The 16,222-nt window shown below is 26.7% G+C and overlaps 1 protein-coding gene across 1 annotated transcript; it reads right to left on the bottom strand.

Moving 5' to 3' along the window:
• Positions 1-4,331: 4,331 nt before the first annotated feature.
• Positions 4,332-6,828, bottom strand: LOC111294897 (3-hydroxy-3-methylglutaryl-coenzyme A reductase 1). The gene is made up of 4 exons (XM_022888210.2): positions 5,725-6,828; positions 5,443-5,624; positions 5,002-5,348; positions 4,332-4,860 (listed from the first exon to the last, which is right to left on the bottom strand). The coding sequence occupies exons 1-4, from the start codon at positions 6,702-6,704 to the stop codon at positions 4,618-4,620; spliced, it is 1,752 nt and encodes a 583-aa protein (XP_022743945.2). The 5' UTR covers positions 6,705-6,828; the 3' UTR covers positions 4,332-4,617.
• Between the last annotated feature and the right edge of the window lie 9,394 nt (positions 6,829-16,222).

Raw genomic sequence — 16,222 nt, forward strand, 5'->3', positions numbered from 1 at the left:
AATAGATTACACTGATAATAAATAACATTTATAACAATAAAAAAACTATATGATCATCTTAATAACATGAATCATGATATGTGATTATTTTAAATTATAAGAGTTAAAGTAAAAGATTATGCATTTGAAATTAAAAATAACACATATCTAAATAATATGGATAATAATAAAAATTATATAATTTATTTTATATTACATGATATGATATTATTAAAACATAACTTATAGATTATTATTGTAAATATAAATCTCGATTACTTATTTTAAATATTTTTTTTTAAATCACATGACAAGAGATGATACATTTGAAATTAAACATAACATATTTTTTTGAAATAACTTTTATAATGATAAGAGATTATATAATTTATATTTCTATATGACATGATAATGTATTATTATAATGTAATGTATATACTCATCTTAATGACTTATTTTATATCCTTTATTTCAAATTTTAAAATCACATCATATGATACCCATATTAATTATAAGAGATTATAATTTATTACAAATCATATGTATATGAGTATACCAATGATAATTAAAATATGTAATTTATTTTAAACATATTACAATGTATAAAAAATTATTATTAGTAACATAAATATATTTGTTTGATATTTTTCAATAGTTTTAATAAGTCATTAGGTTCTTTTAGAAATAAATCATATTAATTAAGTAATTATTGGAAATATATAGTAATATTTATATATTAAAAAAATAATTATAGGATCAATATATTAATATTATGTATAAAACGAAAAAGTAAAAAGTATAAAAAAATAGCTTTTGGATTAAACTTTTTATCATATATGCATATATGATTATTATATATTCATATATATATATATTATTATGTTTATTTATTTATTTTGAATACATTGACCTAGTAAGTTGGTATGCCTTATTTGTTGAATTGGAAATGATGTATGATGATAAGTTGATATGTATTATCTTCACTATGAGATTTGTGAATTATTTAACTATTTTAAATAAATATATATATATATATATATATTATGGAGTATGGAATGACTCGAAGACATTATTACTTTTTATGTAATTGTAACGTCTTTAGAGGAAGACTCCGACATGATGCAACCGCTTCCTCTATCAGACCGACCTAACATTGATGCAACTACCTGCCCTCTCTTTCTCGAGTTGAATGAGTCACGTGATTGCAACCTCTTTCTCCTCCTTTATTTCTTCCATCCTTTCTTATCTTTCTCTCATTTTCTTTCACCAAATTTTTTTTTTTAATTTTTTAAAGTTCAAAATAAAAATTAAAAAGATTTTTTTTATTATCATTCTTTATTTTTTAATTTAAAAAATAAAAAAATTATATAATTTTTGTCACATACCATGATGTTATTAAGTGTTCTTATCATGTTAGCCAACTTACTAACAATATTAGTCAACATGATCAAAGTGTATACCAAAAATAAATTTAAAGTACCCAATTAAGAATTTTTTTCTCTAGATATCAATCTAACAAAAATGATATAATTCAAGGATAAAATGTGTATTTAAACCTCTTATTATAAATTAATATATCATCTTAATAAGTGTCCATAAATCTTTTAACGTTTTCTTAACAAAAATAATGACAAGCCAGACTGTTAACAGCATTGCCCTTTCACAGATTTTGGGAGTTGATCTTAGAGATTGGGTTAGGTGAAAGTCAAGCAAAAAAATTGAGGGTCAGAAAAGGGATTACATTGGAAGACATAAAGCACGAGACCAACGAGGACGCATCCATTTCACATTGAAAAGACACTAAAATGTAGATGATAAAATCGGACTATAATTTCTACATAGCCAAGTGCTTGTAAATAAATACTTATTATTGATGTAGTCAATTAGTCGACGTGCAAATTCATTTTGAAGAGATTGCCCATAAATTCGTTGAAATTTGCCTCTGGCTTTTCCGCAGCATGATTCACAGGTGAAAGAGATTGACTTGGTTCTCTGAATTATTGACAGAAAAAGACAGTGAAAAAAACTCAGTTGGACTGGACTAGCTACATCCCCTTCTACTTCAAATCTCGTGAACAGACTTGAGCTTAAGGGGAATTTTTCAACTGCATAATCTTGAGGTAATACTGGAATTGGGCGTTCATGTTTGTATAACTGGAACACTAATTTTTTCTAAAATTTTTATAAAAAATAATTTTTTAAATTTTTATCTTTTTTATTTCTTAGATTTTTATCTTTTTTATTTCTTAGATTTTTGAGATTTAAAAAAAAAAAAAAGAGTTTAGATCTTAGAAAACTACCCTGCTTTATGTAGGATTTTTTCTAAAATTTTTATAAAAAATAATTTTAAAATTTTTTATTTTTTTTATTTCTTAAATTTTTGAGATTTAAAAAAAAAAAAAGAGTTTAGATCTTATATGTGTTTGATGTGTGTATGAATTGAGATAAAATAATTTATTTATTGGTTAAAATTTATTTTTTAAAAAATTTATATATTTTAAATTATTAATGTAATTTTTAATAGTATAATAAGATATATAAGTTTAATTTTATAAATTAAAAATAATGCTCTTCGCTTTGAGAATATTGAATCATTTTATATTAAAAGAATTATTAATTTTTCTTATAATTTTATCTTTTTCTTTAGATATAAATCAAACATAATATAAGATAATTATTATTATATCTTATGTATTATCTTATATATCAATCATGATCAAAGTTTTTTATATGATTGTTTGTGTTGATTGGTTGTAGTTAATTTTTTTTCTTTTGAAATTTATTACAAAATTCTCAAATCTAATGTCTTTAGTTTTTAATTTTAATTTTTGCGTTTCTAAGATACATTTATTTGAAAAAAATATTTCAATTTTAGATTTGGTAAATTTTTAAAGAATTTTTTTATTATTTTTCGCTCTTTTTTAATTTATTTTTATGTATGTTATTTTTTAATTGATTATTATTTTAGTTTTATGTTTTTATATTTTAATATATGATTGAGATTTAATATGTTGGTTAGTTTTACGATTTTAGAAATTGATTTTTTTATTGATGAATTGAATATATTTTACGATTTTTTTTATTATCTCGGTGTTTGGTTTGATTTTTTTTTTTTTAATTTAAAGGTTTTATAATTGCCAACAATACTTCTTTATCCTTCTACTTATCTCTTATTTTTTATATTTATATTTATTATAATTATAATTAAAGAAATAAAAAATAATTAAAAAAAAAAAAACTTAAAATGCCAATAAAAAAACTTACCACATGTCAATATAATAACCTCTTAAAAGATTTTTTGAAAAAAAAAAGATTTTTTACAAAAATAAAAAAAAGATATTTTAGGAGAGTTTTTAAAAAACTTATATCTTTCTACATGTTACCTAACCTTAGGAGATAGTTTTAATATATAGTTATTATAGATCAACGTGCTGTCAAATCACTGTTCATTTGTGTTAGAGTTAATCTTTCATGAAAATCCAACCCGATGCGATAAAATTATGCTAATATCAATCAATCAAAAGGAAGGACATGTCAATGGTGTTTGGTGATATATGCTAGAGGATTTTTGAAGAAATTCATTTGATATCAGCAACCATCTTTTGATCTAGTCCACTTGTTTGCCGGCAGCCAACATTGATATTTACCCAACAAAATGGCAATGCAACACTCATTTGGTCACTTTGTTTATTTATTTATTCATTTATTTTCTGTGGCTCCATTGTTTTTTTTTCTATGGCTCCATTATACTTTCTTTGATCCTGTCCAATGCACATGAAAATATCATGTCGGCTTCCTAAACTTTCAATTCACTTAATAGGCATTATTACTCCATTTAGTCTTCGTACTTTTCTGCAATGACTGATCAGGATTTATCTGAGCTAATCAAAGTAGAACACTTGATGATCAGGTAATTGTGACAAGAAATTTACAACGGTTTACACGCCAGATTACAATTTTTGGTCAAAAATCTAAACATCACCATCGTTTTCTCCGAAGCTTTAGACCATATTATTAGATTGTATTGGATTCATCAAAGGTCTTTTAAGGAATATCAAAGTGCAAAATATGTGAATGTTATGAACTGAAAATATAGACGGCAGATACTTTCATGGAAAGTTACCTACCAGAGACAAAGTAAAGAATGGCTGCATACTCTCTACCTGGAATTCTACTGCTTCATTGGACAGAGAGATTGCTGAAGTTTGAAGCAGCCAAAACAGGATGAGATGCCAGCCCCAACATTAGATTGTTGAACGTCTCATTCTCTTCAATCAGTACTAAAATTTTAAGGCCTCTCCATGTTTCTTCTCCAAGGCATGAAGCAAGAAATATAGCAGAAGATAGTAATATGTAGAATCTATAAAGAGAACAAAAGATGTCAATTAACAAATCTGTCATTTTACACAATTCTCAGATTACATGGCTTGGTTTTTGTTTTTCTGAACATAACAAAATTAATAACAAAGAAAGGAACAAACACAAAACAAATAAAGAAAGTTACAAAGAGATGATGTCTCCTTAGCTTATTACTAAGAGATGATGTCTCCTCAGCTTCGATACATTTATCCCATGGGACTCGCAACTTTACACCATTTTCAGGCTTGACAAAGCCTCATCAATGTCTGTTCATGTTCTCTAGGAAGAAGCCCTGGAAACATCCTTGCTAGACCTATTGTACTTCATATGGCTCTTAACTAGTTGCCCAGCTGCAAGTGCAGACATAAGTGACAGCTCCCCAGCAAGGACGGCACCAGATACAATGCTTGCAAGCATTCTAGAGTTTGCTCCAGGCAACTCTTTACTTGCACCCTTGACACCAAGCAGGTTCAAACAGGCCGACTGAGATGCAAGCTGAGTTCCACCACCAACAGTGCCAACCTAAATGATAAATCAGACAGCAACAGAGATAATTAGGCATTGACAAAAATAATCGGGTACTGTTTAACAATTTACTCTGCCAGATAATTTTGACAGTGAAATGCTGGTTTTGGATAATCAGACGGCAACACGATCAATTACCTCGATGGAAGGCATTGTGACAGAGACGTGAAGGTCCTTGCCATCATTAACAGCTTCCATCATTGTGATGCAATGAGAGCTCTCAACATTTTGAGCCGGATCTTGGCCAGTAGCTATGTAGACTGCAGTCACAATATTACTGGCATGAGCATTAAATCCACCTAGAGCACCAGCCATAGCAGAACCAGCAAGGTTCTTAAGCATGTTAAGCTCCACGAGAGATTCAACTCTCGTCTTCAAGACCTTGCTCACCACATCACCCTTAATGATAGCCTCACAGACAACAGATTTGCCTCGCCCTTCAATCCAATTTACTGCAGCTGGCTTTTTGTCGGAACAGAAGTTTCCTATATCCATCATAAATCTATAAATTTCAGTGATCTAGCTCAAACAATAAAAGGAGGAAGTACATAATTATAAGTCTATGCAAATGAAACTTACCAGAGATTCCAATGACGTCCATGTCGGGGAAATCAGTTCGAAGGAAATCCAAAACGTTTTGAACTCCCTTGGAAACCATGTTCATTCCCATAGCATCACCAGTACTGCAAGAGAATCGCAAATACAAATTCTTCCCAGCAATTGCACATTTGATACCCTGAAGCCTAGCAAATCTGCTTGATCTGCAACCACCCAAAAAACCAAAACTCTCAATAAACCAGCACCAATATTAACTTGAATTCAAATCATTCAATCCAGAATTCGAAAAATATCCAAACAAACCTGTTAAAAACGACAGCCATGGTCTCGAAATTTTCAGGATCCTCCAAATACAATTTCAGATCAGCCGCCCTTTTCACAGTACCGAACCTTACAACGGGAGCTCTAGTCATCCCATCTCTCAATAAAACACTGGTAGCTCCACCAGACAAATGAATAGCCTTACAGCCCCTATTAGTGCTAGCCACCAAGCACCCCTCCGTGGTTGCCATAGGAACCGAGTACTCTCTTCCATTAAGCAACAAAGGCCCGGCAATTCCCACGGGAATCTGCACGTACCCAATCGGCATCTCACAACACTGCCCTAAAATCGACTCGTAATCAAATCCATCCAAAGGCAATCCTGATAATGACTTCCCCGTTAATCTCTGCAAAGCCTCACGCCTGATCGCAGCCGCTCTCTTGCAATCACATAATTTAGATTCCAAAGAATATGAAGGGGTTCTTCCAGCCACTACGGATTTAATTATTTCTTCATCTTCCTCAGTTGTAACTGTCACAGGCTTTTCACCGAACACTTTCTGTGCGGTTACAATAGGTGCGGAAGGAGGCGCAAGCGAGCAATCCAAAGCTTGGCCGCAAGGGACTTTGCGGGCACCTTCTTTACGAAGCAAAACTTCATTTTCCTCTTCATAATCCTCGGAATTCCACACGTCAGTCGATGGTCGGAGAATCAAAGACTGAACAAAGTCAATCCCGAAGAATCCTAAAAGATAAATAAACGAGGCGACTAAAGCGAGAATCGCGACGATCTCGGAAAAGGTGACTACATGGAGAGGCGTGGAGGTTCGGATCTTTTCACGCCAACGGGCAAGAAGAAAATAAACCACGGAGAAGAAGAGCGTGAAGAACACCGCATTCGTTAGATACAAGGGAAGGGGCAATGCGTCGGAGGCTTTTGTGGAATCTTCCTCTAAAGGAATTGTTTTTGTAGGCTTGAGAGATTGAACAGATTTAGTCGAAGATCGCCGGTGGGCCCCCATTTTGGGTGTTGACGGCAGTGGCGGTGGCGGTAACGGGCGGCCGAGATGAGAATATAAGAGTAATGAAACGAAACCCCGGGTTGCGATTCCGGTCCGTTCGAGGAAAACGGCCTTCGGGTTGGGTGGGGATGCGGGAGGTTAGGGACAGGCCTATTTATAAAGTTACTGGGAGAACACGTGTCGAACATTAAATCGAAGTGGAGTGAGAGCGCGTGAATTAAAGAGAGAGAAAGGGCTCGTGAGACAGGGTTTGGCACGCGTTACATCTTTACAGCTTAACAAGAGATGAGTAGAAAGAGTTTTTAGGTTGTCTTTTCGGTTTTTGCAAATGCATGGCTTGGTTGTTTAAACAGCAACGGGCAATTGGGCAATGCATGTTCCAACGTTGTCACGTTTCTCGCTGTTTCATTCTCTGATTTAGTCTTTATCCACATGGAGTAGAGACAGCACTTGATCGGTTTTAAAAAAAAAAAAAATTAAATTAATCGATTTCCCTTAAAATATTAAATTAAATTAACTAAGCATAATTGACATAGATTAGTCATTTCAATCGATTTGATCTGTTTTAACTATTAAAAAAATATAATTTATATTGCATATAATTTATTTTATATTTATATTTATATTTATAAATGTAAATTATATATATTTATAATATAACATAAAATAATCAATTAAACTAATCATAATGATCGATTTTAATCACTTTTTGGGATTTCAAAATATATAACTTGTAACCTTCCCTCTCAAGATGGTAGCTAAGAAAGATGTATTTTCAACTTTATCTTCCAACTTTTTTTTTTGTGTATTTAAAAAGTTAAAGATTAAAAAAAATTACTCTATTTTCAAAATCAAGATAAATTATTAATTCACAAATAAAATTTATGAATCTTTTAAAATATTTTAGACTTACAAATGTTTTATCCATCATAAAAGCTTGAACCTGAATACTTTGCATTTAAATTTAAATCTTAACTATTTGCATTAATCTTTATTAGTTATCATCCAACTTTTTCCTCTATTGATCAAGCATATCTATCTGTAATCTATCTATCCTCTAAATGTTGTATATGTAAGGGGTACTGTTGACGCCACGTGTCGCGTTGGGTTTTTTTTTGTGTTTTGTTTTAAATTTTTTTCCGAAAAAATCTCCCAATACCCACTTAGCAAGCGCAAAAAATGTCAAAAACCCTCCATCCACCGTCATTACCACCCCTATCTACCCTAAGCATTCAACTCAAAATTATCAACAACGCTACCACTGTGAACCTCTTGTAGCCAGCAGAAAAAGCTCCATTGAAAAAAAAGTCCAAAACCCATCCCTGCCTTTAGTCCTCACCACCAAGCAACCATCAACTCATACAGAAAACAAGCAACACTACCAATATAAAAATCTTTAAGAAAACCACCCAAAAAATAGGAAAAAGAAAAGAGGGTTTCGGATTAGGGTTGTTTTAAGAGGTTTTGGTTTAGGGTTTTTAAAGGAGAAAAAGCCTAGGACGAAAGGAAGAATATAGTAGAAGATGGGTTTTTTTAGCAACAGAGAAGGAGTACTTTGGATTTTGAATCCGCGGTTTTAGGTATGGATGTAAGAAAATCTTAGAACTTTTTTAGGGAAATAACTTGATAGGAGGAAAGATGAGGAAAGAAGGAGTTCTTGGGTGAAATTTGGGATGAAATAGTCGCTGATGAGTGACGGCTGATGGCGGTGGACTCCATGGCGACTAAGTTTTTTTTTTTTTTTTTGTTCTTTTTTCATTTGGACAAATGTGACTTTTTCTTTAAAAGAATTTACTTTCTTTTATTTCATAATTATCTTTTTGTTTTTTTTTTCGTAACACCCAATTTTTATTACTTTTTAGTATGATCCATTTTTTTTAATTTATGTCCATTTATCTTTTAAATATTTTTATATTCTCATAACTTGTTTTGGTTTTTTGTTCAATGGGACAAACATTTTTCATTACTGTTTAGGGGATTTTTTTTTTAGCGCGGTGTTTCCTTTTTAATTTTTTATATTTAATTAATATATTTTCTTATTTTTTTGACCTACTTGATACCAAATTGAAGATTTTTCACTTTTCGCTTTCACTTTTTTAAATTTTCTATTTAGAATTTTTTTTCTTTTTTATTCGACAAAAATTTGAAACATCTTGATTTTTTAAAAACAGTGTTGGGCCAATTTGATATTATACCAAGGATGTATTTTTTGGGTTATTTTTTTAATCTAAATTTTTTAAAACATAAATATTAGCGGAGATATTGATATCGGATTTAAATTTTATTTTATTTTATTTTTTAATCTTTCCTTAAAAAAATCTATGATAGAAATTTTTTAAAAAATAAATATCACTACTAATATTATATGTTAACTCAACTTTTTTTAAAAAACTTTTTTCGTCATTTTTTTCTTAATTTTAGATTTTCTTTTCCTTTTCCTTTTTCCATATTTAATAAATATATTTTATAATTTTTTTATAGGCTGGTCAATTCTATATTATTGATTAAAAATATCTTTTATACCTGTTTTCAATTAAATAATTTTGTTAAAAATATCAATGGAAATGTCAATGTAACCTTTAAATTTGATTTTTTTTTAGCTTTTTTTTAGTTTATGGTATAAAGATTTAGTTTATGGTATAAAAAAAAGGATATTAGAAAAGTATATTTGTAAACAATAATATCAAATTAGCTTTACAAAAAATTATTAATTATATAAAAAACGGAACAAAAGTAAATGAAAATAATTAAAAAAAACATAAATTTATGATATAAATTTTGCAAGGAAAGTTAATAATTATTGATATTGTGTGGCAACTAGACTTTTTCATATTTTTTTGTTTTTTTACTTTTTTTCTTTTTAATTATTTTGTTTTTTTATTGGATAATTAAAAAAAACAATGTATGTATACTATGAAACCTATTTCACTTTTTTTGCTTTTTTTGTTTTTTAATTAGATAATTGATAATAATTGTAATTCGTAATTTAATTTTTAAGAAAAATGTTAATGATGGTGTGCTTAATAAAATAACCCATTTTCGATGGGTTTCAATTTGTTCGAATATGATAGATGTATTTTTTTTATTTATTTTGAATCAAATTGAGATTTTTTCAACAAAAATTAAAATTGAGTTGGAGGTAAATTTATGGTGTTCCCTTTTACCTTGATTATATATTAAATTATATTTTTAATTATTTATATAATTTTATATATATATGTATTATATCAATTAAGTTATTATTTAACATCTTAATGTAATAAAAATATTATATTTATACATAATTAAAAAGTGATATATTTATTCATCTATCTATGATAATGAATTTGACTCATTCTAATTTTTTTACTCTCTTTCAAGACCTCAACGTGCCATTTTTTTTGCTTTTTCTTTTAACTTTTTTTAGATTATTTTCTTTTTATTTAGATAAATTTTGTTAAAAAACAATATAGGTGTTCATGTGAAATCCCAATTTGTTTTTCTTTTTAAATTGTTCATTAGATAAATTTTACAATAAAAAAAACTAATGGATAAAAATGATAAAATAATTTATATATATCTACAGCTATGTCTAAACTAATCAATTTAAAATATGATACGAAAATGATATGAAAAAAAAATATGAAAATGATATGATAAAAGCTTTTATAAAAATTACATATGAATTTAATAAAAAAATATATTTTTTATGTTTTTTGTATTGAAATGAATTATAACTCATAATTTTCGTTTAAAATATAATATAAATACATAAATTTTTACTACTTTATATTACGTGAATACACAAATTAATAGATATACCGGCTGCAACATTAGAGCACTTTTCTAGTCTATTCTATAAATATTACTCTAGTACGGAGTATAGGAGTTTTCAAAGGGAGCTCTACGTGGCTTCCTCATCTTTTTTTTTTTTTTCTTTTATTCTAGCTTTTTATTCTTTTTTTTGTTTTTTTAAAATTTAATAAAATTTTTTAATAATTTAAATTTTTTAAGGTGTATTTTTTTAATAATTTAAATTTAGTAAATATCAAGCTTTTATCATTTTTATTTTTTAATTTTTTTGCCATTTTCCTTTTAAAAAAATAAAAATATTTTAAAGATTTTTACTTTATTTTTTGTAGATTTTTTAAAATTTTATCAAAAAATTTTAATTTTAATAAATTATTAAATAATTTTAACTTATATAAGATGGAACCTACTTTATACTATGCTTTTTCTTTTTTTTTTTTTCTCAGTTTTTAGTTTTTTTAAAAATTAATAAATATTTTTTAAGATTTCATTTATTATGCTGAATTCATTTGAAATCGAAAGTGTGCCACTATTTTGTTTTTATTTTTATTTTTATATATTTAATAAATATTTTTAAGATTTTAGTTTTGTAAGATCCAATTAATATTAAAGGTATGTTATATATCAGTCATTTATTTTTTTTCCTATTAATATTTTTTAATATTTTAATTTTTTTGTGTAATTCATTTGATATCAAAAGGATGCCATGTGTTTACTTTTTTTATTATTTTGTTTTTTTATATATTTAATAAATAGTTTTTAAGATTTTAAATTATTTTTTGTCTAACTCAATTAATATCAAGTTATTTGTTTTCTTTTTCCTCCTTCAATTAATATCAAGTTATTTGTTTTCTTTTTCCTCCTTTTATTTTCTTTTTTTCACTCACTTTTTTAATAGTTTAATATTTTTTAAAATGATGGATTCATTTGATATTTTTTATTAGAACATTTTTTTTCATATTTCATTTTTTAATTAGATAATTTTAAAGAAAAGGATATTACAAAAGTATCTATTTCACATCCGGCTTTGATATTTTTCTTATTTTTCGGTCCTTGATTTTTTTTTCTTTTTGTTTTGTTTAAATCCATAATAAAAATTTTGAAAAAAAAAACTTATCATTTAGATATATGTATTATATTAATAAAATTATTATTTAATATTTTAATTTACTAAGTTTTTTATCCTTCATAAAAAATTTATACATATTTTTAAAGGTGAGACACACTTTATACTAATATTTTTTCCTTTTTCTTTTTTTTGACTTTTTGTAAATATTTTCTTAAAAATTTTAAATTTATTTTTGTATAGGATCCACTTGATACTATGAGCATACCATGTATTTGTTTTTTATACTTTTTCTTTTTTTATTTTACTTTTTCTTATATATTTAATAAATATTTTAAAGAATTTAAAATTTTTATGTGTAATCCACTCTATACCAAAGATGTGTCACGTTTCGCTTATTTTTCTTTTTTTTAAAATCTTTTTTATTTACTTTTTCTTTTTTTTTTCTTATTTTAGTAACTAATAAATATTTTTTATATTTTAATTTTTTGAAATTGAGGCCAATTTCATATTATTGATAAAAATATATATTTTTTGCTTTTTCCCCGTTTATTATTTAATAATTTAAAAAATGATATTATAGAAATGTATCATCACATCATGATTTGATTTTTTTAAAATTTTTTTACTTATTTGTTTTTTTATATCTATGATATAAATACCTGTTTTTTTATTAATTTAATTTTATATATACATACATATATTATATTAATAAAATTATTATTTAGCACCTTAATTTAATAAATATATATCTCATTCTCATTTGATTTGATTTCCCTTTTTTCATCATTTCTTTATCTATACTTTAAATCTTACATATGTATGAAGATTTTATGGGGTGTAACGTGGCACTCCAACGGCATTTTTTTTCCTTTTTCCTTTTTCTTTTTTTTTTTAATTTATTTTTTTAATATTTAATCAATATTTTTTATATTTTAAAAATTTTTATGTGTGGGACCTATTTGATGTTATTGATTAAAAATTTATATTTTTCTTTTTTGTTGTTTTTTATATAAGAGATTGTATTAAATGGGTTTCGATTTATCTAAATTTAGTAAGTGCATTTTTTTTTCTAATTTAGGATTAAATTGATTTTTTTTAATTTTAAATCAAGGTCAAGTTGGATACGAGTTCAAAGTATTTCATTTTAGATGTGAGAAAAAATTAAAAAAATTGAAAACTAATTTGAAATTGTTATGTTCAATTCAATAAGATCAATTTTTTTTTATTCTATTCGAATCAATGTTAGATATTAAATGTATATATTAAGTGTAGATCAAATTTCAGATTGAAATGTGAAAATTTTGAAAAAATTGAATTAAATTAAATTATATATTTTTATTAGTTTTTATATATATTTTAAATTTTTATAAAATAAAAACAATTATTTTATATATAAATCTATTTGAATATATTAAAAATCTTATTAAAATAATCTATAAAAAATAAAAAATAAAAAATAAAAAATTTAAAAATTATTGAAACCGAACCGAACTGGTAGAATTTTATTCGGATCATATCAATTTCAAAAGAAAGTAGGTTTGGATTCAGGTCGAATTTTAAAAATTTATAATACTATGCATTATCTAAAAAAATCAAACCAAATCCAATATGATCCGAATGGTTATCACTTTTATTTCATTCAATCCGGATATATAAATATATTTTTTTATTTTTTATTTTAATTATATATTATATTAATAAAATTATTACTTAATACTTTAATTTAATAAATTCACATAACATCCCCATTTGATTTCATTTTCCTTTCTTTTTTCTTTCTTGCCATTTCCTTTAAATTTTTTAAAAAAATGTTGACTTTTTTTATTAAATAAATTTTGTAAGAAAAAAAATAATAGATGTATGTATGACAAAATCATATATATCCTCTCGATTTCGATTTGTCTAATCTAATATGTATAAGTTTTTAAAAAATTCAAAACAGGATCGAGGTTTTTCCTTTTTCAAAATCAAGGTTGGATTGGAGGCAAGTTTAGGATATTCTATCTTGCCCTAAATATATATAATATAATTATAGTTTTCAATATTCATTTACTTGTATATATCTAAATGTATTATCTTAATAAAGTTATTATTTAATATCTTAATTTAATAAAAAATTGTATTTATGCATAATTAAGATGTAATTCATCCATCTACTATATAAATTTTATTCATTTTTATTCTTATTTGATTGTAGATACTTAATTTTATTTGGGTCGATTCAAGTTTTATTCGATTTTGTGATTGGTTTAAACGTTTCAATTCAGACAAATTACACGTTTTAATTAGATTGAGCTCGATTATACTTTGTTTCGAATTAATTATTTTTGGATCATTCCATTTAGTTATTAGATCAATTTTCGGTTAAAATTTGATAGCCCAATTCAAAAGGCCCAAATTTGTTATTAATAGCCCAAATGCAATCCAAGTTTAATGCCCAATTCTTAAAGGCCCAAAATCTAATGAAACCCAAATTTTAATTTTAAACCCAATTTCATTTTTATTTTATTAATTAAAAATGAAAAAATCATAAAAAAAAACAAAATAACAAAAAAGACAAGAAAACATATGGGAATGGTTGGTAACCAGTGCACCAAGGGTAGCTTCATGGTACAATCGGCCAAAGTCCAATTCTATTTTTTAGACTGCATTTTCAGACTGTAAAACATTTAATTTCTGTGTCTGTTGTGGTTCAATTCATAGATTAAAACTAAAAGGAGCCAAAAAAATTTTGTTGAGAAGTTAAGAATCACCACTTTATTTAAGACTTCTTAAAAAAAAAAAACCCATTCGGCAATAAAAAAAAAACCTTTTTTAGCAATTTATAGAGATAAAAAAACTATCAACGCTTTACAGCTGGACCTAGAACTAGCCTTTACTAGCCCCAATACCAGTATCGAACCTTGCACTTTCTCAGTCTTTGCCCACACCAAGCTTTTGCTCGTGCTGAAACCTTAAACCGTTGCAACTTCCCACCATCAACACCCATAACCACCATAAAATATACCACTATAGGCATCACCAACCCCTTCTTTTAGTCAACGTCGAGTCGAGACCTATCCTTGTAACCAAACACCTCTATTACCATCTTTGTCAATACACACACTAGGGCCTCAACAAAGAAGAACCAAACATCTATGTGCCCCTCCACTATCAAACCCCATCCAACCACCATTAACCCTCGACTTAACCCCAACTATACAAGCCAAACCCTAGTCTCTCATAAAAAGCCAAAAAAAAAAAAAACCTAAATTATCAACCATCATTGTAAGAACCCAACAAAAAAGTAAAAATAAAAAACCTACCTCATTGTATTTTACCACCACAAAAAAAAAAAAAACAACCTAAGTTATTAAAAAAAAGTGGTTTAGCCATAAAAAAAAATCCACAAAAGTCACAAATACAACACAAAGAAAGAAGAAAACCATATCCTTTGGGATGGAGAGCCATTACACCAAAAAATTAAAAAAAGAAAGTCAGAACGTGATAAAAAAAAAAGGGGGAAAAATGGATGTGGTCAAAACTTCAAGGCCAGTTTTAGATAGTTTGGTGGCTTTTTTTGGTAAAACCAAGGTGAAAACGTTAAAAAGAGGATCAAAAGGGTGTAGTCAAAGTTTAAGAGTTTTTTGGCACCGGTTACAATGGCCAACAATAAGAGAAGCGATGGTTGGCATAGCGGCACGACACTAGATATGTGCTGGGTAAAGAGCTTTTTTTTTTTTTCTTTTTGGATTCTTTAAAAAATTTTTTTGAAAAAAAGGTTAAAATGATTTTTAAAAAAGGTTGGCTTTTATAGCAAAAAAAAAAGGTACAAAAAATACTTTTTCAATACTTGGGGATCCGTGTGTGACCCGTTACTTGACTTGGGGTTTATGCCACTCACCCTAGAGACCTGTTTTAGTTGGCACAAATTGGTCCAGATCGAATCGGCCTGACAGACCATTCCTGAACCCGTTCGATCACTGAATTGCTAAAAAATACATCATTAAACCGTGAAAAAACCATTCTGAACTAATTTGAATCAGCCAAAACATCCATGAATTGTTGACCAACATTGATTGATGGATTTTTGGTAATTTTCTTTATTTATTTTTATTCTTAAATCATTGAGGTTATTTATTAATGCATATTTATATTTTAAATACCTAGAATAAGTGTATTTTTTTTTTAGAAATAGGAAAACTAATGTTTAAAAAAATAAAAAATTAAAAAAGTATATGTATGAAAAACATAAAAAAAACATAAATAATAAAAATAATAAATAATATAAAAAATACATTTCTAAAAATAAACAAAATATCCAAAGATGAGATCTTTAAGAAATCTGAGTATTGATTTTTTAGAAATTTTTAGGTGAGAAAATTAATCTAAAATACCATCAATGTACTGAAGCATTTAGTATGGTTGTCTATAAAGTTTTTTTATTTTTTTAACAAATAGAACAAGAAATGAATTTTTAGAATTAAATCATAGGTATCATATTTTATATGCATTATAAATATTGATTTTAAAGGTAAATATGAACCTCTGAAGATGTGAGTCTAAGATAATCCAAGTAATGATATCTAAGAAATTCCTAGGTGAAAAAAATTCTATAAATTTGGCCAACGTATTGGGATATTTTAAGAATTTTTTCAATAATAAGGTTTTAGTTTATTTT

Source organism: Durio zibethinus, chromosome 16, assembly GCF_047325235.1.
Source record: "Durio zibethinus cultivar Kanyao isolate XHJ-2024 chromosome 16, ASM4732523v1, whole genome shotgun sequence".
NCBI classification, from domain to species: Eukaryota; Viridiplantae; Streptophyta; class Magnoliopsida; order Malvales; family Malvaceae; genus Durio; species Durio zibethinus.

What these genes read in the sequence shown, in the direction of transcription:
- LOC111294897 (XM_022888210.2), bottom strand. Translation starts at nt 6,704, where the DNA reads ATGGGGGCCCACCGGCGATCTTCGACTAAATCTGTTCAATCTCTCAAG. An exon ending in GGACGTCATTGGAATCTCTG is followed by an intron (nt 5,349 to 5,442) that starts GTAAGTTTCATT and finishes TGATGGATATAG; the next exon opens with GAAACTTCTGTTCCGACAAA. An exon ending in TCACAATGCCTTCCATCGAG is followed by an intron (nt 4,861 to 5,001) that starts GTAATTGATCGT and finishes TTTATCATTTAG; the next exon opens with GTTGGCACTGTTGGTGGTGG.